The following is a 22,146-nucleotide window of genomic DNA, read 5'->3' as shown; positions in this document are numbered from 1 at the left end:
TAATATGCTTCCTTACACGTCATCTACTCTGGAAATGAGCGACTCTATGTGTCACCAAACACAAACACCCCCTTTCCTTTCCTGAATCCACCGAGACCGGCCTGCACGGCGTCCTTGAGCGTAGCCTCTTCCGTCTCCCAGTGCCAGGGCACCTCCTCCACGGGCACATCCTTGAACTTGCCGCTGCGGATCAAGTCCAGGATGTCGTTGATCATGTGCTTCCTGCCCTGAACGTCCTTCTCGTTCCACTTGGACAGCCAGAAGCCGACAAAGCGGATGTCCTTGAAGATCAGCAGGCCCACCGGCAGGGCGACGGGCTGCTTTGCCATGCCGCCATACGAGACGAGCGTGCCCCCCTCGCTGAGCGACCGCGCCAGCGCCGTCGCGTTCTTCCCGCCTACGCAGTTTAGCCCGAGGCCAATCTTCTCCCGCCCCTGGCGCGTGATCTCGGCCAGCTGGTCCCTCCACTCCCTGCTGTGCAGCTGCGCGTCCGTGACGACCACGTCCGCGCCCAGGTCGTACATCTCCCGCTTCAGCGCGTCCGTCTCCTCGGCCGAGTCCCTCTCGCGGATCACGTTGATGCTCCTCAGCCCCCACAGACGGCCAAACTGTATCGCGGCGCGGCCGACGCCCGAGTTGGCCCCGTTCTGGATGAACCACGCCCCCGAGCCAACTTCGAGTGGGCGCATGCCGAGACCGTCTTTCAAGCCAGCGCTGGGACCGTAGGAACGGAGCATGCGGTACGCCGAGCAAGGGTTGACGCTCACCGTCGCGACCTGCAGCGGGTTTAGCCCCTGCTTGTCAATCTTGATAAAGTCGTCCGCCTCGGCGACGGCGTGGGTACGCCAGGTCCCGAACTGGGACTTGGCGGGGATCACCCAGTCGCCCTTGTGGATGTCGCTACCGCCCGGGGCGGCGAGGACCTCGAAGACACCCTCGTTGCCTGGCACGGCGGACGGCTCTGCCGTGCCGATCAGCGATGTGAAGGGGGGTTTCGCGCCATAGGTGCCCTGGACGGTGTTGATGTCGGCTGGGTTGATGGGTGCGGCGAGGGTGCGTGCGAGAAGGGCGGAGGAGGGGATGCTGGGAGAGATGGAGTGTGCGTGGAGGCTGTGCTGCGTTAGAAAAGCGCATCAGAGTTTGGAAGGGGGGCAGCGTACGAGAGCGCGTCTTGTGGTTCGCCTGGTTTCGAGAAGACAAGCCCTTTGGCCTGGGTGTACCCGTAGGGACCTGACTTGCGCCGGCTCGCGTTGGGTTGGATGCGTGAGGCAAGGGCTCTAGGTCGTAATAGGCCCCTTGGGAGAATGCCGAGACGCTGTGAAGATGCCATCTTGACGAGCGGTTGGGATGTGAGTTGCAGCTCAATAGGTGAAGTTGGAGCTCAGCAGAGCTTTTGAAGTGGTATGACGTTTTCGGCTATATGGCCCTATCTTATCGGACCTGGCATCTCGGATTTGATGAAACATCCGTCCACCCATCAATTGGCGATAGAATCGTTCTCAAATAGAATATTACAAGAAACCGTCCCTTTGTAGTCCCAGCGATGCTCGCATTTGTCACCCCGGGTTAGAATACTAATGTTTGCAGTGTCAACTTGGGCACGGCCTGCCTTGAGTCTAGAAAAATAGACACGGAATTGGCTCACGCACGCATAAGACCAATGGGATCGTTCTCTTCCCCCCGTACCTTGCATGTGGTAGTGTGCCATATGACAGGTGTCAAATACTTCGCAGCTTCAAGACATTAGCAATGTCCAAAGACCCAGCAAGTAGCCTGTGTAGGTAGTATGTCCGCAGTAGAGTGTAGGGTAGTCAGCAGACTTGCAAGCAGTCGAACAGGTATGGGGATGTTGACAAACACCACAATTAAAACATGCCAATTAAGATTCCAGCGATGTTGAGTCGTTTCAAGGGCGGAGCACTAAAACTAGACACCTCACTGAAACTGCTGAGAACATGTTTCGCCTGCGCATTTCCAGTCCCTTGCGATCCCCTGGTATGGTAGTCTGCCGGGTGGCGCTCAGACACCAGAGCTTTGCAAGAACGAGTAGTGAGATCAAGGACCACTGGTGCCTTTCAATACTCCTGTACTTCGCATTTCAACAAGCGGCCTCTTCAATTTTATTTCCAAGCCTGCCAGCTGCACCAAAGAACTGGAGACTGCTTAGATGCCGAGACAGTGATGGAGGCAATCGGGGTACCTTTTCTTTGCCTGCAGGGTCCAAGTATCCTCAGCGGGTCGGAACTGTCCTTGGGGGTTACCTGGCGGGGACATGATGTCGCGCATGCATTAGCCTGTTAGGACCGACGGGTACAGTAGGTGTCCACACTAGCAAGAGGCGCTGGAGGGGACTTGGGCATGGAACCCTCCGACTCCACTATCCCTTTTTGCAAGTTTCCCCAGCGAGCCGTTGCCACTCTCCCAGTCCCAGCCTGGGCGAGGCCCAACCTCCAACTAACAGTCATTCTTCGACTGGAGGCGAGGGGAGGGGAGAACTACCGGCCTCGTCATCCCTTACCTCCTCCTTACCTCCTCTCCCCATCGCTGTACAGCATCAATATCTGTATAATTCGGTTCCCCTGACCATTCGGTTCGTCACGGCGTACCATTGGACCTCTGCTCCGCTCGCTGCTGCTTGCACATATTGTATCATCTACCAACCGCCTAAGGTCGAAATTGGAACGACAAGGGTCTGCTCATTAGTGCCTGGTCGCTCTCAGTTCATCAACGGCTATTATTGACAGCGCCTGTGAGTAATACAGCGAGCACCAGCCTCATTCATCCCTGCTGGCCGGTCACCGCGCCACCTCTGTCTGCAGCGTTGTGCGAGCGAGAACCAGGTCTCTTGGCACTCAACCAGCTTGAGCAGCCCTGCTTGCTGCCACCATCCGCGTCTGGATCTCTGGATCTCTGGATCTCTCACCCTCTTTCGAGTCTGGCTCGTACTGGCAGATCGATTTTCCATCAATCAATAGAACGTGGAGAGCCCCCCTTTGCCAGCACTTGCAACCAGCCCCCTTTTCTTGGATACTCGCGACCATTGTCCCCTGTCGGCCTCCTCTAAACTGTCGCACACGCGTCTTCCGGGAAAGAACGAATACCTACCAGATACCGAGCTCGCTCGGCGGTTATTACATATCAACATGCCTGGCCGAGTCGACAATGGCACGAAAAGCTCGCGCTTCGAGCTGCCCGCTTTGGACCTCAACTTTGGCAGCATCACCGACGGCACAAACATCCCGCCTCCGCCGAAATCCCCCGTCGAGAAGCCAGCCGACAATTCATTGTCAGTGACCACTGCGACATCCGCTCGGAAGCTGGAGGACCCAGAGACGGCCGCCGCCCTCGAGGGCAAGCCCGCCGCGGAGGAAGGAGGCGCAAATGGTAACAAACCTGCCGGGACAAAGCGGCCAGCGGACGACATACCCCCAAGTCCGACCATGTCTACGACACGGTCGGGCGGTCTCCGCCGCCTCCTCAGTCGATCGTTGTTGAATAACAGTTATGCAGAGGGACAGCAACCCAGCGGAATCGGCACAGCGACTACCACAACCCCATCGGTAGCGGCCCCCTCGATCAACGGCGGCAGCAGGCCCCCCAGCCGGACCGGCGCCTCCTCAGTGATGGACGATGACCGGAAATCGAAGCGAAGCAGTGGGTGGTTCCGACGCCTGAGAGGTGGCGATCCTAAGCGGTCCAGTCTCCTCTTCGAGCAGTCGACAACGAAACCGGCGACACACGCCCCCAGCGGGCCGCCGCCGCCCATGATACCCGAGCTCAAAGAGTTGGAGAAGGACGAAGGGAGCCTGGGCCAAGATCTCTTCAAGAACATTAAGTGAAGATGTGTGCGAATTGAAGATTTGGGCACATACGGTGTTCTTTCTTACGTTCCCTTTACATACATGCCTGTATTTCCTCGACGTTTGGACGAGCTTGACGAGGTCCAGGGCGTTACACTCTCTTGTTATATATTCTTTCGTCTGTTACAGAGGAGGCGCGCCAAATCCGCGATGGGCAAGACAGAGGAGGAGAAGGAGCCTAGAAGAGGACGGGGGCGCTTTGCCGGAGGAGGGAGAGAGAGAGAGAGAGAGACTGGAAGTTGAGATACCCAGCCCGGGTGGAGGGCTTCATCTAACATGAATGTTATTTCTTCTTGTTCACACGAGTTTCTTTCGCTACCGACGCAATGTTGTTTCTTGCTGCTAATTGCACAATGTACACTTCATTCTGCAAGTGGACGACCAGCACAAGTGACTGACAGTACTGCTCTGCTGTCCTACCATCCATGCAATGTGGCCAGCCGGCTCACACCTTCATGCCATTGTTCCTCAGATTCTCATACAAGTCTCGCTGAGCGTTCTCATACCCCGGCACCATCGCGCCAGCGACGTTCGGCGGATCCAAATTGTACTCAGGCACAACCCTCGTGCTTCCCTTGCCGCACTCATATATCGTCCCGTTGCCCAGGTTCTCGTCCACGACCAGGCTATACATGGCCTCGGCAATCTCCTTTGGCTCAATGAGGACTGTGTTCTCATCAACCAAGCAGGCCTTGGTTGGGTCCTCCGCCCACATAGGTGTCTGTCGATCGATATAAGTCACACATTCATCGCATGTGGTCGGAGAGACAACTTACGCGTACGCTACCTGGTGCCACGCACCCGACCCTGATGCCAAGCTCATCTCGGAGGCCACCAAGGGATCTCACAAACGCGTGCAGGCCATGCTTGCTGGCAAAGTACAGGGGCGTGTTGATGGCGGTGCAGTACCCGGCGATGCTGCCCACATGCACCAGGCACCCCTTTTGCTTGTGCGAGGTCCAGTGGCCGATGGCCATCTGGCTCAGCCGGATGGGGGCCGCAAGGTTGACGTCCAGGACGGCATAGTGTCCCGGCTCGCCGTTGGCGTCGTCCCTCGACGCAGAGGAAGGGTTGCTCTCGGACTGGGGCGGATCCCAGAAGGACGACCACTGGGGCTCGAAGATGCCTGCGCCGGGCACCACAATGTCGATGCTGGGGAAGTGGGTGAGGGCTGTACTCCACAGCGAGGTCAGCTGTGGCCACGAGGTGACGTCCGTCTTATGGAAGACAGCTTGGGGCTTGTCGGAGGAAGAAGGGGGAAATTGGTCCAGCAGGGACTGAGCCTCGGGGCGACAGTGGAGGTCGGCTATGAGGACTGAGCAGCCTATGTCGAGAAGGAGCCTGGCAAATTCCAAGTTGATGCCTATGACATGTAGTTTAGTACAAGGTAAGACACTAGTAATGTGGGTTCACACTTCGCAGTGAGAGTGAATGTGCATACCTGATCCACCGCCTGTGATGATGGCATTCTTGCCAGCAACTGAGAGTACCATTGTGGGGGAATTATAAGAACGCGATGAGCTAGTGAATAGAGGAGATGATGATATGAAGGCAACGCTGCCTCTTTTACGTCGGGTAGTTCAAATACCTTTGTCTCCCCTCGAGCCGTTGCTACCAGTCCCGGCTATAGTCTTCCTCAGCGTAGCGTATACCCCGCGCGCTGAGGAGCTATTCAGAGCCGGGTCGGCTGTTGGTTCCTCAGACACTCACTCATGGATATTGATCCAAGACCAATTTCAGAGTTTCCGGTCCGGTCTTGGAAGCCTTTTCCTGAGTCAGTGGCTGTCCACTCGGGATATTGTATGACTCTGAGAACTAGGTGTGATTACAGTCGGTCTACCATACGGCACACACATCACGAATGACTGCCCGTACAGAAATGTAGACGGGAAGATGGATCTACCCATGATAGTCTATAATTGTATTTCATTAGTATTGCGGTCTTATCCAAAAATGTCAAACCTCGCACATCGCCTCATGTAGATCATACCATCCTCAAGACGTCACATGCTTCGCCTTCTCCTCGTCCAGGGGCAGCGACGTCTCTTCAGGAACGACAGGCGGCTCATCCTCCGGTTTGCCTTGTCGACATGCCCACCCATCGACCAAGCGCAAAGTGTCTCTCGACCAAATCTTCCTCATCAGCGTCAGACGGAGGGGCACCAGCGCAATGATGATCAAGGGGAACGCAGGAGCGGCAACTGTCAGCGTCACACCAAAAACGATACCCGTCACGACAACCTGCGTCACCGTGTAGCCATGGATCCCCACCCACGTCACCTTGTCTGGCAGCTGTGGCAAGTCCGCTGGTGGCGTCAGAAGATTCGCGATGCGGTTCAGAATAGGATTGACGCTCAGGGATTGGTAGCCCATGAACATGAAGAGTCCAGCGAGCACAGAAGTCTGCGTGAAACCGAGCAGCTTCTGGAAGGGCGGGGAGACGAAGACCAAGATGAGGACGGCTTGAATCAAGGGGGAATACCGCTGCTCGTAGGTGCGCGCGACGAACTGCGGCTCCTGGACTTGGCTGTCGGATGTTGTCGGTCTTGGACTCTCCTCCTCCTTCTCCACATAGTGCAGAAGACTCTCGGAATGCAGTGGTGCTTGGGGAAGGAGGCCATTGGCCGGGGGGATACCCAGGATGCCGCACATGATTGTCGTCGTGCCGAGGAGAATGACATCCCATGCGAAACCACCAGGCTTGCGAGTACCGTAACGGTCAATGGTGCAGATAATGCTGCTGATCTCGTGATCAAAGTAGAATAGCACAGTGACAATGGCGCCGGGTATGATGGACAGGAAGACCCATTCAACGGGTACCTTCCAGAACTCGACAAAGAATGTCTCGCGCTTCGAGCTCGAGGGTCGAAAGGTTGTCGAGACTTCGAGCCTGACGTGGTTGAGGTCCCTCAGCTCGCCAATATATGGTATGCCGATCCAGAGGATGATGGAAATGGCAGCCGCGTACTCTGTCAGACCGAGTCTCACGTAGCGATGGAAAAAGGGTGTCCATCTGTTGGCGGTAGACAGGAGGATGGCGACGAGGCAAGTGCCCACAGCACCAATGATGGCGTACAAGAAGGCAGCCATATCTGTCCTCTCGTGTGTTCGCTTTAGTTCCATGGCAGCTTTATGGAAGTAGATGACACTGTTGAGAAGGGAGAAGATGTCACCGCTGAAATGGGTGACATACTTCATCGTCCAGTCGTGGGCGTTGAAGATGGCGAGGAGGTAGTGCATCCACCCGGCGTGGATGAGAGACCATGCCATCACTGAAAGAAAGGAGACCTGGCAGCATGAGTATGGTCTGCTCGCTGGTTTCTTTCTTTATTCATGGAGATGCAACTCACTTGAAACTGATTCTGCGACAGCTCATATACGTTCTCAGCCAGAACGGAAAAGGGGCCAGTAACGCCCAAAATTGTCAGCGGCTGTGCTGAGAAGCTAGATGAGATCAGCCCTCAGGAACGTGTCGTTCTCATAGCCGAAATGACCTACACTGCGAATATAATTCCACAAAGACCCGTGCTGAAGACGATCTCAATAGTGCCCCATGACTCTCCCGTCAGCTGGTACAGATCACTGGCGAATGTGATCCCCGGCAGCAAGTTTGTGAAGAAGATGTAAATCGAACTGGCGAGAATTTGCTGGTTGAAGATTGACCAATCCGACACCCAGCGTCCCCTGAGGTTGAGCAAGTCCACCTTGAGCAGTCGAAACGGTCTCAAGTTTCCGCCTGGGCCAAAGTAGCCCTTCCATTTCGCCCTCCTCGACGCTGGGTCATCGTGGTCGTCTTCCAGAGCGCAGACCAGGCCAGGCGTGTCAAGGCGCGTGGAGTCCGTCGACACTATATCTCGACCTGTACGCCTCGTCACGGCTTCTCTGGTAGTTCTGTGCTGAGTAGCATTGGTGTGAGGGTCATCGGACCCCGTAGTTGCTGTCATCGAGCCCGTATGTATATATATAAGACAAAGTCAAGTCGGCTGCGAGACGAACGTCATGGGGGAGGGGTCAATGCAACTGAATTCTCGTTGCCACAAGGAGCCATTATCAGAAGAGCCACCACGCCGGAAAACGGCAAGACTATCGTCACTGCCCAACACCGCCTGCCCCTTAATGAGGTGCATCAGGGCAGTAAATCTCATTGTTCCTCCACGTATGTAACGCTGAATAATATGTTCTGGAAGAATATCATGCCTTCACCTACTCAGTAAATACCTGCTTCAGCCATATTCTTCCGATACAGTTTGCAAACATATGCACCTCTCGCTAATCGTGTAATTTGAGTGGCACATGCGCAGATCTGCATACTCGATTGGTTGTGGGATGTGGAATGTGGCACTAAAGATCAAAATCCCGAGGGGCCAGACGCTGTCAGTGACGTCTTGGCTGCGCCAACATTGTCGTTCCGTTCCTCTTCTGCCGCTTATCTTATCGGCACGTGCTTTCGTGAGAAGATTTCCAAATCCGATTCCAGAAACGCGTCAACGCGCAAAGTCCAAGAAGCCCATCCTTGCTAAAGAATCGAATGCCGATTTCTTCTGAGAAGTTGCGCTCTTGCAATGGAACGATGAGCGTGAGCAAAGCTCTCACGGGGTTCGCCCCTCGCACGTCATTTCCCACGCCCAATTCAATACCCAAGACATACTTCCTCGGTCATCACCATGCCGGCGCTGAGAAGATCAAGACCATCCTCCCCCAGATCTCCGTCGTCCTCGAATGTCGCGACTTCCGTCTCCCGTTGTCGACGCACAATCCGCATCTCGAGCAGATGCTTGCCGGTCGAGAACGATTAGTGGTATATACCAAGACACTCCTCGGGAAGAGCTCCAAGAATGCGCAGCAAGCGCTGAGACGTGTCTACGGCGACCGGGTCGTCTTCTGGGACAAGGCTGACAACAAGACCACGACTAAACTTATAGATCGCCTGAAAGAGCTGGCGATGCAGCAAGGCAGCCTGACAGGTCTCCGCGCTTTGGCAGTGGGCATGCCCAATGTGGGCAAGAGCACGCTCCTCAATGCGCTGCGCAGCAACGGCCTCTCCGGGAAGGTGGCCAAGGCAGCGCAGACGGGCGACCAGGCTGGCGTTACCCGCAGGGTCGGGACGGCCGTGCGCATCATCGACTCGGAGGAAAAGGGCGGTGTCGCATCAGGCGTGTACATCATGGACACACCGGGCATCTTCCAGCCCTACGTCGAGGACGGAGAGACCATGATGAAGGTCGCGCTGGCGCACGGCATCAAAAAGGGTCTCATTGACGACGAGATTCTGTGCGACTACCTACTGTACAAGCTCAACCTACTCGACCCGAAATCGTACAAGAGCTACTGCGCGCCTACCAACGACGTCTACGAGTTTCTCGAGGCCGTGGCGCGCAAGGAGGGCAAGCTCAAGAAGGGAGGCGTGCCCAACATGCCCGAGGCCGCCGCACGCGTACTGTCGCTCTGGCGAGATGGCAAGCTGGGCAAATACGTGCTGGATGACCTGTCGGAGGAGACGCTGCAGGCCCACGCGCTCGCGCAGTCCGAGCCGCGCCTGAGTCTCAACCAAGCCAAGAAGGCCATGAAGGAAGAGAGGAAAAAGGCGAAGGACGGGCCAGTGTAAAGAAGGATCTTGCATATAGAGAGAGCCCATGTACAAAACAACAGCAAATCACGAAGTAATGCGACCTCCAATCCAAGAAAAATGAACAGCAACAGCTCCGTGTTGTGTCCTAGTAATAAATTGAACAGGGTATATATTTGTCTGACTGTTTTCGACGACAAAAGGTAATGAACAGGGAAGCCTCGCAATGCTGCTGCGTAATGGATCGGTGATGTTCCCAACACCTAGTGCTCCCGATGATGAAGATGGACACGACGGCTGTGCTCGTCGCCAAGATATCCGCAAACGCCCAGAGAAGAAAAAAAAACGCCCTTGCCCCCAGTCTCTTTCCATATATCATGCTGCCTCATTTATATTGGTTCTGCCACTTGACCATATCGCGCGTCAAAACGTCCATCATCTGCATGCAGTCCAGATCCTTGAAATCCTTGTCATGGCCCGTCGTCTCCGGCGTACCCCCGTTGGTCTCGCCAGTGACCGGTCCCAGAGGGGTCTTCTGAGGCGACGCTTCTCCGCTTGTCGAGTTGCTGCTCGACGAGAGGTTGCCCTCTGCCGCGAGGTCCACTTGCGTTCGCGAGATAAAGTCCATGATCGCACCAACACGGCGTTTCATGTCCAGCATGGTGATCTTGTGTGCGACCCCGGCCTTCCCCTTGCCAGAAGGCTTGCTGTCCGCCGGCGTCGATTTGGGTGCGGGTGGATCGTCTGCTGCTTTGGCAATGTCCCGCGGTGCTGGTCGTGCCGGTGAATCTTCCCGATCATGATGAAGGTCTTTGCCAGGAGGTCCCTTGCCTTTGCCCTTTTTGTGATTGCTCCGAGCTCCTTTCTTGTGTGAGTTGCCTGCATTGTTAACAGTGGCTGGCGGCGTGCCTGGCACAGGCGGTGGTGGTATGGTTGGTTCGACCTCAGGCGTCGGCTCTTCTTCTGGGGGCAGCGCTGCCTTGACCTGGGCCAGAGGGAGGTCCTCTGATGGATCTGAATCTGCGCGTAGCATGTCAGTGGTGGTCTTGCAAGAGAGATCCGAGAAAAGTAGGCCTACCGTCACCCCGCCGCCTCTCTGCGCGGCCTCTGCGCTTGTTCGCTGCTTCTTGCCGCAGGCGGTCCTTGTCCTCCACCTCGGATTTTGTTCTCTGGTGTCTGCCGTTGCGGGTCTTCTTCGCTCCGTTCCTGGCTTGCGCCTCGTCTTCGGACTGCTCCCGGCTAGCATCCTCACGCTCTTCCGGTGGCGGCGAAGGCGAGTGCGAGTTCGTCCGTTGTCGTTTTACGCTGGGAACGTTCCTGCCAGTGAGTCAGATCACATGAAGCAATCCCGGGAATGTAGGTACTCACTCCTCACTATCGCTGCGCCCTCTCTTCGTCCGCCTCAAGGGTCCGTCACCATCTACGGAGTTGTTTTCTCTGCTAGCCTCGATCGCTCGCCGTAGCTGGTCGTCGTCATATGCAGCATCTCGACTGTTCATAGTAGATCGTCTTTTTGCGGCTAGTTGTGAAGACGTCGGTCGTCCATTCTTCTCTTTCGAGCCCTTGGGCGATTGGCCTCGGTCCCTGCTTACCGACGTCGCTCGAGAGGTAGGTTGTGATGCTGGCGGTGGTCGATGGAGCGGGAGATATTTGGAGTACTTTTGCCTGTGCGCGCGGTTTGAGTCAGTGTCTGGACAATGGCTGGCAGCGTAAGGTAGGTGTGACCGGAGAGGGGCGACTCACCCATTGATGGCTGTGTTGATTTTGTGAAGATCGTTGCGACACTGCTCGCAGAAATACTCGTCTGGGGATGCTTCGGCGCTAAAAATGCCAACGCAAGCACCGTGCTGCCACACTTTACAAATGTCGCACTGGACGAAGAAGCCCGTAACGTCCTCTGTCAGCTCAATTGCCGCGAAAAAGTCGGCATCCGGCCCATCAACGGGTGGACGCCCTGGATAGTCCTCCGAGTCACATATACACCGCACAGCCTCGTCTTCTTCGTCTTGCCCATTGTCACTGGCATGGGCTGTGTCTAATTGGTCTTGACGCTGGGGCTTCTCTGGTTCGTCTTCGTGGCCGCGCTTGCGTCGTCGACCAAGAAGAGTGTCCTCGTAGTCTTCGAGTGGTTCCGAGGACAAGGACGCACTAGGTGTCGACTTGCCCGACGACGTCTTGTTGTTGGCTCGGTGGTTGCGCTCGGCGCGGCCTGATGAAGTCGAGGATTGATGGCTTAGGAAGTTCGTGGCTCGCGCTCTCGAGGAGCGTCGGGGAGAAGGCGGTGCCATTGAAGCGGGCGGTGATCTGTCGATCGAGCGCTTGGTGTGGGAGGAAGAGGAGGTGGAGGTGGGTGGGAAGCGCCCGCGACGAGAGCGCGCAGGCCAGCCGCGGATGGCTATTGTGAAGCAGTAAAGCAACGCTCTCTCAGCGTAATTCTGCGTAATAATACACTCGTGTAACTCTTTGGAATGAGTCCAGCTGAAGCTGAGTGATCCCAGCGTCGCCTGTGGAGAGTCTTGTCTTGGATCACCAGCACTGGCCCGCTAGTGCAAAGAGATTCGCGTAAAGGAACAGTAATAGCTTCGAGGTGAAAGTTGACAACCGCGCATGCTGATATAATGGGTTGGAGACGTGTTAGCGCCCAAGAAATGATTGTAGAAGCACGCTTAGAGGGTAGTTTGAAGAGAATGCGTACTGCTGGAAGAGTGGGATAGGAAACGAGGGCTGGACGGACGAGCTGTCCGCGGAAGGAAGTGCGTGCTGCGATTGCCATTGCGTGTGGTCAGCGCTCAGCCGCCGCTAGACGTAACTTATCTCCACTCTGAATTGCCTACCCGGTTTAATGCCCAGGTGCTGAAATCCGCGCCAGCATTAACGCCCCCTTCTGCCTCGTTCCTGGGAATGCCATCCATGCCGAACGAGCCATTACAATGCGGGGCTCTTGACGTCTGTTCACGTGGATGAGATAACGTCGCGAGAACACAAAGTGACGCCATGGTCCTCACTGGCTATCGTTGTCAGGATGTCGAAACTGCTCGTCTGGCGAAAGTTCTAGCTTTGCCCTATAAATCTCATATATCTCTTACAGATGGCCTGAGCTCTACTTATCACATGGGCGATTAACAACTTTAGAAGTTGATTGGCACTGGATGCGTTATGTGGGAAGATGAAAACATTGCAACCGACTCTATAGATGGGATTGTTCCTGGATCTCTCAACGTATTCCCCGCTTGGTCAATTTACGCCCTGTTCAGATCTATCGTCTCACACGAAGGCTCGAAGGTCCGCCGTCATTGTGCTTAGGTTAAGCCAGCCTTGTGTCGCCGCCGTCATGGTCTATGCGGATGACTAAGGTCTCGACCCCCCCTGTGCCCCTTAGCTCCCAAGTGCCACACGACTCCGACCGATACCTCATCGAGCATTTCCAACCAGCCAACCCTCCCTCGCCTACCTCGACGCCATAGAACGAAGGGGAAAGAACGGGAGTGCATCTCCTTTTTTTTTTTTTTTTTTTTTGAGAGGCCTTATTTCGCCCTTGATCTATCCTTTTACCGCATAGTGTTGCCTGCTCCCTGATCGGCCCAACAACCCCTCAGTGACCCCCAACCCCGTCGATACCGAATCGCCCACGTCGCCTGATCGTTCGCGGTGTAGTTTGAGGCAAGCCTCCCGGTAAGCTTCGCAGCCTTGTGCGCACACGAAACCTGGTGTATACATACGGGATATCCGATGCAGACGAACATACTCTGAAGCTGCGAGGGGATAGGATTCACGTGGTGGGATACTGGCTGACCTTGGTTGCGGTAGGATAGTGCGAGAGAATACGCTTCCATCAGGTCTGGAACTGGTCCCGTCCTGAACTGGGGAAAGTTTTTTGGATACCGCGTGAACGTAATCTCGTGGCGATCGACCGACGCTCTTGACAATCAAGACGAGTGCGGGCACGGTTCAATACTTCAACTACGAATTATCGGGCGAAAAAAGGCTGGTACAATGTCTGATGGTTACCTTAGGTACGGGCTCGTTGACTGCATCAAATCTCCTTCCTCAGCACCTCCTTCCAGCTCCCAGTCTTCAGCACCATCGACAAGCACGAAGGGTAACCTGGCCCAGAGCTTCGCCCTGCATCTTTCGGGCATCCAAACAGTTACATCATGTCTTTCTCATGGTATACGCGATGGTCCTGGAGCCAACTCGTCGATGCTCGGGTTCTGCGCAAATCTAGCACTATCGCCATTTCCTGCTGCTCCTTCCTCGTCACCGTACACTGGCTGACAAAATGGTGCTTTCGAATAGATCATAGCCCAACGATGTCATCAGATACCGTTTCCGATCTCTTCCCTGAACGGCCAATCAGGCCACTGCCGAAGAGGCGATTACGAGAGAAACTCTCGCCTGAGGTGGCCGACTCGATCCGATACCCGTCCTCGACATTGAACTCGGTACCTCTGTTTCAGTATCCTCCCTTCACCGTGAGAGAGGAGCGCGGCACTACTCGCCTAGGTTCTTTGGGCCCGGCGTCTCAAGTACACCGCGGAGACCTGACTCGGAATTGGACCGCGCGCCGCGATGATGGGTATGGCATCTCCGGTCATAGTGGTGATGGTCCACGAGTAACGACTGCCGCTCGGTCATCACCTGGCCAAGGGAATCGGACGAACGGTCGGGCTGCACACGGTGACCAGTCTCGGCATCCTAAACCCCAGACTTCCCTGTCTGCCACATCTTCGGTCGATGGCTACGACTCCTTCGAGAATACGAATAACAAGAAGAAGCGGAAGATCCCCTCAGCTGGAGATTCGGCTCTGAGTAATGTTCACGGGTTGACAGCTGAAGTAGCTGCACAATCAGCGCAAGTCGGCGTACCGTCAGCAGCAGACGTCAATGGTGATAGGAGCTATCATAATGGGTCTGGTGGCTACGGGGCAAATAGCCCTGGACTGTCAGGATCTGGCAGAGGGCGTCTCGGACGTTCCAGGAATGGCAGGAGTCCCCTTCGTACTATCTCAGACAACAATGCTTGGTGGTCTGCCGGTGGTCGGCATCAGAAGACCGCCAATTCGTCGTGGGAGCATCAAGGTAAAGCAGAATCCCCGTTTGCGTCTCCGGTATGTGCCACAAGCTCAGGTCGCTAATCCAAATGTTGTCATAAAAGTCACCGAAACGAAAGGCGGTATCATCTCCAATGCCATCGCGAAGGCTGGCAAACATCCCCTATCGGGACAAGAAAACGTCAGTCTTCTCGAACAGCACAATGCAACCACCAAGCCTACGCCGGCGTCAACACAGTTCACGTTCACATGTGACTCCCAAGTGCCTGGGTCAATTGCATGGCCAGGTATGTCCTCCAGACCAGACGCCCGTCCCGAGATTGGAGCTAACCTCGGCCAGGCCACACCACCAGGGGAGGATCCATGAATTCGGGCCCAGTGGGCATGATGCCTCCGAACTCTGCAGCACCGCAGGGGAATCATGTGAAGCCTGCACCAAAGAAGCTGTCCCGTAAGCAACAGCGCAAACGACTCGACAGGGAGCTCAGGGAAGCGGCCCGCGAACGTCAGCGGATAGCGGAGGAGAAGTACTGGCACAACCCCCCCAAGCCAGAAGACTTTTGGATGTGTGAGTTTTGCGAGTATGAACAAATATTTGGCGAGCCTCCCCGGGCCTTGATAAGAGAATACGAGCTCAAGGATCGCCGAGCGCGCCAAGAGGAAGCCGACCGGAAGCGGCTGTTGGAGAAGGCCAAGGCAAAGGGGAGAAAGGGGAGGAAGAATAGCAAACCCCAAGGCAAGGCTCAGCATGCACCAAATCAGCAGCTGGATCGACAAGAGATGTATGATCCGGATATACCGCCCCACCACGACGGGCAAGGGCAGTCGACGCAGTCTGAGGAGGATTATGAAGACGACTATGTGGCAGAGTACGACGACTATTCAAGGACTGGTGTGGAAGTGGACGCTGGCGGCGGCGGTGGAGGAGAATTGCCTCCACCTCGCGCAGCGCCAATACAACGACCTCCGGCGGCATCATAGCGGTATGGGTTGGTCGTCACAACGCATATGTCCATGATCGTGGGCAATGCGGCGCTGGTCTGCTGCGACCACCCTCTAGCTGTGTGATGGAGAAACCTCGGTGGGGAGGCTTCTCTGCAATGGATTCATTCACGCTTGTTGGATATTCACAATGGCCAAGTACCCCTGGATGATGAATGATTCGATTACTCGAGATGGAACATTGGTGGACGACGACAAGCTCGAGTGGGGCTTGGCTCGGCAACCTACCTGGTAACTTACATCTTCATATTGCGCGGCCACAGTGGGCTCTCAGCATCAGGGGAATATACATACCTAGCATTTATCCATAACCCAAGAATACAATCCGTTGTCTCAAGTCAACGACATGTCCAGGATCTCAATGACGATACGTCTCAGCCGGTATGGGTACGTGCCGACAGTGTACGGAGTAATTTAACATGATGGCGCAACCGGGAACGGCTCAAGCGCTAGATCCGCCGGCGCAGATCGTCGTTTGGAACAGGACCAGACGTCGCCGAAGTTCCCAGCCAGGAACAGGCGGCTTTTTAGTGGTGACCCGAAGACCGGACTACGCAAGTCATCACCGACAGGCACGGGTACGGGTAATGATCGTGCCCGTCCCTTGCGCGGCTCGCTCGGCGTCAGGGTGATTGTCGTCGTCGACACTCCGTCGCATGAAGCGCCCGTTGCACGATCAAACTTCTTGTATCAGATACCATGCCTCATGGCAGTCAAAATGAACACCATGCGGACAGGCCAGATTGCTGAGGAAGTTGATGGACAATGGGGACCCAGTTCAATGTCTCGACAGCAGAGAACAGTGCGAGCAGCGCATGAATACGAAGCCTTTGCACTGCAGACGCTAGTGACAGAACAGCTAGACTAGCTGTATTGGATCGGAGCCTTGCGTCATGCACTGTGCCAGCAACCACAGGCCAGGCTTCAGGCTTGGCCCCGGCCCCAGGCCCTGCCAGGGCCACCTCCAGTCGAGCTAACTTAGACGGTCTCAGGTAATGCCACAATTCTCGATCTTGCCGCTCCGCCAACTTTCTTGCCCATCATTCCACGTCTGGGCGCTATCCATCCATCTGAGCCCAGCTCAGCTCGCTCAGTGCAGCTTACATCTTTTCCTGATTGATTTGTGTTTCCAGGCATTCCCACATCCTACCTGGACTCACCTTGGCACCAGGCAACGTCGGATCACCAACATCACCAACATCAACCACCATCACCACCACCACCACCACCGAGCCAGCTCGAGCAATAGCCTCGACCACGGTAGGCGCTGATCATCACTAGCACAGAGGCCGACATCGACACAAATATCCCACTGCCAATAATTGCTTAATTATCACGTTTAATCTAGCCTCGTTTTGGTCATCGCATGCGCGAAGATCGCTAGCTAAGGTAGCTAAGCCTCGCTAGGGGCGAGCCACCAATCCCTATCCACCATCATGTTTGGAAGCTCTAGAAGAGGCCGAGCGCCAGTCAAGGTACGTCTGGTGCTTCACTCAGGTTTAATTGCCGCGACATTCTGGGTTAGAGTTGGCGCGATCAGTCGCGCCGGGTGTTGGGAATGCTGCCGGCCCCGTGTCGTCATGACGTTCTCGGCTGCTCGCTAGCTCGCCTCGAACTGGACCCAACAACTTTCCCTTTTCTTGTCTCGTCAGCCCTGGCACTGTCTCGAGAACTAAAGGCCGCCCGAAGATCTTTTGCTGACAAGGGCCCTCTCCCCGACCAACAGCCTCTGACAAAGGAGACGGCGAATCCAAACGCGGCCACTGCCGCCGCATCAGCATTCATGCGTCGCGAACCGTCAACGTCTCTATCGTCAGCCGCCGCGGCCGCCGCCCTCAAGGCGCGGCCCACGACCCCGACAAATGTCGCCGAAGCCCAATCGAAGCGATCCGTTCGACGCAGCGCCTCTGTCTCGTCGACGGCCAGCCGTGGTCGGCCCCAGAGTCGCTCAACCGACCTGCGCAGATCCCCCAGCACGGGTTCCATGACCGAGCGCACATTCCGAAGTCCCTCGCCAGCAGGCCGTAGTCCAACGCCCCAGAAAGTCGACGTGCCTCCTGTACCGAGACTTCCCGAGACCGTCCAGCGACCGGCGAGCTCGCACAATCCCGCCGGCCTGACCATCCAAACCCAACCATTCCGAACTGCCAGCCAGAAAGCGCAAGATGGCAACAGCCAGGGGTCTTGGTTTTCAGCCCCTGCCAATCGAGCCAATGCCAGTGCGCGGCACTCGCAGCAGGTGCTGGAGTACACTCCGGCTGACGATGGTGATGATGGGAGCATAAGCCCGTCCATCAACTTTTCGTATCCACGATCGCGCATGGAGTCCCCTTCGCCGTCACCCACGGGAAAGCAGATGGTGTACGACGCAAATTCACGACGAATGGTTCCCAAGGCCGAGCTGCTGCACAGGTCGCAGAGCGCGCGCCCCTCGCCCGACAAGCCGGTCAAGGCCAGCAAATCCGGCGTATCAAGGAGCGGCTCACATCTGGCAAAGGGTACAATTAGCCGGATTAGGGGGTCCGCTGTTGAGTCGCCTTCGCCACGTGGTACAGCATCGCGAGACCCAACACCACCAGCGCAGCGACAGAGGGCTGGGTCGCAGCCGCAAACGGTGGTACGATCTGCACAAACACCAAATCAACATGCAAAGGCTAGCTTATCTAGGGAGGAGACCTTGGTTGAACCCGAGGCGCAAATGCAGCCCGTTTCTGCGGCGGTCCCAGCTACCCCCCAGCGTGTAGTTGCCGAGCAGCCCCGCGAAGTGAGGAACACTGAGCTCGAAAACGCGGCGGTCGATGCTGTCCCTGTGCGATCACATCCAGCACCACAAGCCGCGCTGGCCGCTGTCAACAACGCACAACCCCAGCCTGGGAAAGCGGTCGCGGATGTCCACGTATCAGCTGATCCGAGAGGCGAGAAATTCGCCAGCGATCCGAAGAGAGAAAGCGTCCAACGAGTACGGGTGCAGTCAGAAAGTCCTGCACGTAGCCCGGCTAGATCTGCTCATTTTGCTCCCACTGCCAATCAATTGCTCGTCAGACATGAACCGCCGCCCCGATCGTTATCGCCTCGCAAATCAGCGCTGAAGAACACTAGCAATGCAAGGGGCGCTTCCCCGTCCGACGATGGATCGGAGGTCTCGGAGGCATTGCATGGCGGCGACCCGAATGATGAGGTTAGTCGTAGGAAGAGCTTCAGGGTCAGCTTCAATGATGAGAGCAATGTTGTCGTTGGGGAGTCGGCAGAACCTCCAGAGGTCGATTCTCCCATTGTACCGAGCCCGCAACAGGCGACCAAGAAGACGTGGCATAGCATCTTGAACCGACATAAGAAAGAAGCTTCCAAGCTCGACGAGGACGAGACTATGGGCCCGAGACCTGCTTTACCATTGTTCGGAAGCGTTCGCGAGAAGAAGCCTAGGGAGGCCGACGCGAATGAGCGCCCGCTCGTTCGACCTGGCGAGCGAGCGTTCTCTCCATCTCCCGCACCGTCGCCACTCCCTAGGGCATCGCCTGAAGCGGAATCTGAGACCGTTGGCTATTCTAATGACCCTGCCATTGGCTTCGTGCTTGCGTCAGAATCGCCGACTAGGAACGAGGCAAACATTTCGCGAGCCAGGGAGCCTTTGCCGCCCGTGGTGACATCTGTTGAGGGGTCCGGATACGACAGCAGCAGCTTCATGGACACGGACGACGACGAGGTGGATCATACAAACGCCACAGACACTACAGAGGTGTCGCAGCAAGTTCCAGAGACAGTCGTGGTGGCGAACCAGAAGGAGCTGGAGAAAGCTGCTGAAGCTGGCGAGGTTCCAAGCTCGACAGTGTCTGAGCCTGCATTTGGCGCAAAGCCTGATGAGCATACCACCGGCAACGCTGTGCATGCAACGGCAGAGGACGCAAAAGCCGACGGAGACATTCCCTCCATCTCTATCAGCGGACCAAGCCCTGCTGCTCGGGATTCTGGCGAAATCTCTCCTGAGGCAGAGTACTTTGACGTGCCTGGTGGATTTCCCGACGACGTTGAGACAACGGCTGTCCCCAAGTCAGAAGCTGTTGACACTCGGGAGGAGCCGCAAGCTCCTACCGCCCCTGTTACCACAGCTGTATCGCCCATTACTGTCCCGGCAGCCTCAGAGTCCATTGAACCGGCGCCGTCAACACCGACTAGGTCGAATGTGGTCATGAATGATATAATCGAAGAGGAAGAATCAACCGACAACAGCAGCATCTACAGTGACGCTTACGAGGACATCTCTGATGTTGAAGATGGCGGGTTCATGTCCTTGGATGCCGTTCTGACTGCTCCGGCCGACTCCCAAGTCTCGAGACTGTATCAAAAGACGAAGAGGAAGTCTCAAGAAAGCACGCGCCCCGCTGCCACGGACGTCGAGACGGAAGCTAGCGGCCAAGAACCTCCCGCCACACAAGACGATTGGGAGAATGCAAAGACTTATTGGCGCAGTCTCTCTGTAGACAAGCGCCGGCAGCTTGAAAAGGAGGCACTGGAAGAGGCTGGTGAGGATGCGGACCAGGAATCGGCAGCAAAGCCCAAGAAGAACAAGAGGCGATCAACCGACCGCCCCGTGTCCACATCGAGCATCGCGAGCTCTCACAACCCCGACAGGATTTATCAGATTATGCCAGGAACGAGCTGGGCTCACGAGGATGCTTCCCAGCAACCAGCAGCGGATGCGCCTGCTCCCGCCTTGGCGGAAGCCCCCGTGCCGAAGCTTAAGAAGTCCATGCGTGGTGAGCGGTCGTCCCCAACAGATGTGGCGCGCGGCCCTCAGATCAACGGGAGTATGCGCACGACCATGCGCGCGAACGGTGGCGCCTCTGCTGGAGCTCGCGAACCAGCACATGCGCGGGCAAGCAGCGCTCGTCCTGCTTCGTATCAGCCTGCTCTGTCGTCCGAAGTGGCCAGGAACACATTGGCTAACCGCAGAACGCATTCCACGGAATCACATCCATCGTCATCTGCAGGCCCTTCGACTGCTGGGGTTGCACCGACTCTGCGCAGACGTGGCTCGGACTCGAGCGAGAGCAGCTTCAGACGTGCTCGGCCTGCGAACCAGGGCTTTGGCTTCAGGAGCTCCATGAGGACCGCGCCTGAGCCTGCAGTGTCTCCCGAGCCCACGCGGGGCAGCAGTCGCTTCAGCATCCGGTCTTTATCCCCCACAGGGTCGACTTTTGGCCGCCGCAGCCTCAACCCGCCACCAGCCCAAGCGCCAATGGGCGGAAGCCGCATGCGTACTTCTATGCGCCTTGCCAACAGTCAGCCAAAAGAAGTCCAGACAAAACTCTCGTCCTTTGGCAAGAAGAACAAGGGTGGCAGCCGTTTTGCCGAGTCGAGCGACGAAGAGGAGAGCGGTGTTGGTAGTCGCTTTGCGAGTCGGCGGACACGTCATTATTCTAGCGACGAAGAGGACGCTGCCCTTCCTCCGCCCCAACGTGGTCTCTCCTTTAAATCGATGCGCTCCACCAACGGCGCCAAGTCCGCGGCTGCAGTAGCCTCAGGCTTCCCATCGAAGCCTGCTCGCGCCCCTTCGCCTGATCTACCTGACAGCGATGATGAGATCGTTCAGCCCAAGCGTCACACCATCGGTGCTGTCAACGACCGCCCGGCTGGTACGCTGCAAAGGAGCCGTTCTGGCCGAGGGAGCTTCCCTCCACCTGCCAGCCCGGGCTACATAGCTGCGGATGGTCTGGGACAAAGACCGGCCCACCAACGCAGGGGAAGCTTCATGTCCAACATCCTCCGTCGCAAGAAGGACAGCTCGAACATGATTACCCGAGACCTCAGCGAGAGCGCGGCTCGTCGGGATACGCGCCTCGAGCGCAACCAAGACGAGCTCAACATTGTCCGCAATGACAGTGGTCGTTTGCAGAAGAACCAGCCCAGCTGGCCGTTGCCCGACGACAATGTCACAGCTGCACCCCAGCGTCCCTCCACTTCCGCAGGCCCAGCTTCCGGCGGCCTCAAGATGGGCTTCCTGAAGAGACGAAGCGTATCCCACCAGGGCGCCCCTGGCAGCAACGCTGCTGCTGGCGCCAGCCATTCGGCTGCTTTGGCCTCGAGCCCCGTGGTTTCGGAGGCGACAACCACTACCTTCCCAGAGGAAGGCAGAAAGAAGAAGTTTGGCAAGCTGCGGAAGATTTTCGGCCTTCACGACTAGTGTAGCTGCGGCTGAGCGGTTCCTCCGCCCTCTCATTGTCTTTTTCTCTCGCTCTTTTCAGTTTTCAATTCTTTGTTGTATATCTATCCTCATGCGGAAAGACATTATGGTGCTCCGGGAGAACGCGTGAAGAATATGCGTTGCTGAATAGCGTCTCTTATTCACTCATTATACCAATTTTTTTTTACCTCCCATTTTTCCTATCATCATCTGGGAGAGCGGCTTTGTTGGACTGGGCATGGTTCAAAGGGGGAAAATAGAGCCAGAGACATGCACGCATACTGGGAGGAGATATCCTTGTCTGGACTGGACTGGACTGACTGGATGAATGGAACACGAGACGACATGGCCAACAGGTGTGGAAATAGATCGATACGATATCACGCTCACGTGAGTAGTGCGGTAATTAATCTATTAATACCAAGAAGCGTTCCGAGAGGAGCACTCTTTGTCCCCCTCCCGACTGGCCGCTGGCCTGCTCCTGAT

General features: G+C 56.3%; 8 protein-coding genes across 8 annotated transcripts; 4 read left to right on the top strand and 4 right to left on the bottom strand.

Moving 5' to 3' along the window:
- Positions 1-44: 44 nt before the first annotated feature.
- Positions 45-1,330, bottom strand: J7T54_002222 (trans-2-enoyl-CoA reductase-like protein; the record flags this gene model as incomplete). The annotated part of the gene is made up of 2 exons (XM_051504836.1): positions 45-1,110; positions 1,161-1,330. The coding sequence occupies 2 exons, from the start codon at positions 1,328-1,330 to the stop codon at positions 45-47; spliced, it is 1,236 nt and encodes a 411-aa protein (XP_051363916.1).
- A 1,813-nt stretch (positions 1,331-3,143) lies between these two features.
- On the top strand, positions 3,144-3,839 carry J7T54_002221 (uncharacterized protein; the record flags this gene model as incomplete). Its single annotated transcript, XM_051504835.1, has 1 exon — positions 3,144-3,839. One exon carries the CDS (start codon positions 3,144-3,146, stop codon positions 3,837-3,839), a length of 696 nt encoding a protein of 231 aa, XP_051363915.1.
- A 466-nt stretch (positions 3,840-4,305) lies between these two features.
- J7T54_002220 (15-hydroxyprostaglandin dehydrogenase [NAD(+)]-like protein) lies at positions 4,306-5,353 on the bottom strand (the record flags this gene model as incomplete). Its single annotated transcript, XM_051504834.1, has 3 exons — positions 4,306-4,581; positions 4,637-5,223; positions 5,302-5,353. The coding sequence occupies 3 exons, from the start codon at positions 5,351-5,353 to the stop codon at positions 4,306-4,308; spliced, it is 915 nt and encodes a 304-aa protein (XP_051363914.1).
- Positions 5,354-5,855: 502 nt separating this feature from the next.
- On the bottom strand, positions 5,856-7,804 carry J7T54_002219 (putative transporter-like protein; the record flags this gene model as incomplete). Its single annotated transcript, XM_051504833.1, has 3 exons — positions 5,856-7,148; positions 7,211-7,304; positions 7,359-7,804. The coding sequence occupies 3 exons, from the start codon at positions 7,802-7,804 to the stop codon at positions 5,856-5,858; spliced, it is 1,833 nt and encodes a 610-aa protein (XP_051363913.1).
- Positions 7,805-8,430: 626 nt separating this feature from the next.
- Positions 8,431-9,465, top strand: J7T54_002218 (Mitochondrial GTPase-like protein; the record flags this gene model as incomplete). Its single annotated transcript, XM_051504832.1, has 1 exon — positions 8,431-9,465. The coding sequence occupies one exon, from the start codon at positions 8,431-8,433 to the stop codon at positions 9,463-9,465; it is 1,035 nt and encodes a 344-aa protein (XP_051363912.1).
- Positions 9,466-9,811: 346 nt separating this feature from the next.
- J7T54_002217 (Histone deacetylase complex subunit-like protein) lies at positions 9,812-11,714 on the bottom strand (the record flags this gene model as incomplete). Its single annotated transcript, XM_051504831.1, has 4 exons — positions 9,812-10,446; positions 10,505-10,743; positions 10,795-11,091; positions 11,170-11,714. 4 exons carry the CDS (start codon positions 11,712-11,714, stop codon positions 9,812-9,814), a joined length of 1,716 nt encoding a protein of 571 aa, XP_051363911.1.
- A 2,022-nt stretch (positions 11,715-13,736) lies between these two features.
- J7T54_002216 (uncharacterized protein) lies at positions 13,737-15,458 on the top strand (the record flags this gene model as incomplete). Its single annotated transcript, XM_051504830.1, has 3 exons — positions 13,737-14,313; positions 14,582-14,764; positions 14,818-15,458. 3 exons carry the CDS (start codon positions 13,737-13,739, stop codon positions 15,456-15,458), a joined length of 1,401 nt encoding a protein of 466 aa, XP_051363910.1.
- Positions 15,459-16,915: 1,457 nt separating this feature from the next.
- J7T54_002215 (uncharacterized protein) lies at positions 16,916-21,660 on the top strand (the record flags this gene model as incomplete). Its single annotated transcript, XM_051504829.1, has 2 exons — positions 16,916-16,954; positions 17,206-21,660. 2 exons carry the CDS (start codon positions 16,916-16,918, stop codon positions 21,658-21,660), a joined length of 4,494 nt encoding a protein of 1,497 aa, XP_051363909.1.
- Positions 21,661-22,146: the final 486 nt, after the last annotated feature.

This window comes from Emericellopsis cladophorae (genome assembly GCF_022114955.1).
Source record: "Emericellopsis cladophorae strain MUM 19.33 chromosome Unknown NODE_10_length_638493_cov_120_236322, whole genome shotgun sequence".
NCBI classification, from domain to species: Eukaryota; Fungi; Ascomycota; class Sordariomycetes; order Hypocreales; family Bionectriaceae; genus Emericellopsis; species Emericellopsis cladophorae.
The sequence above is the reverse complement of the archived record's forward strand: the minus strand, read 5'-3'. Positions and strand labels throughout refer to the sequence as shown.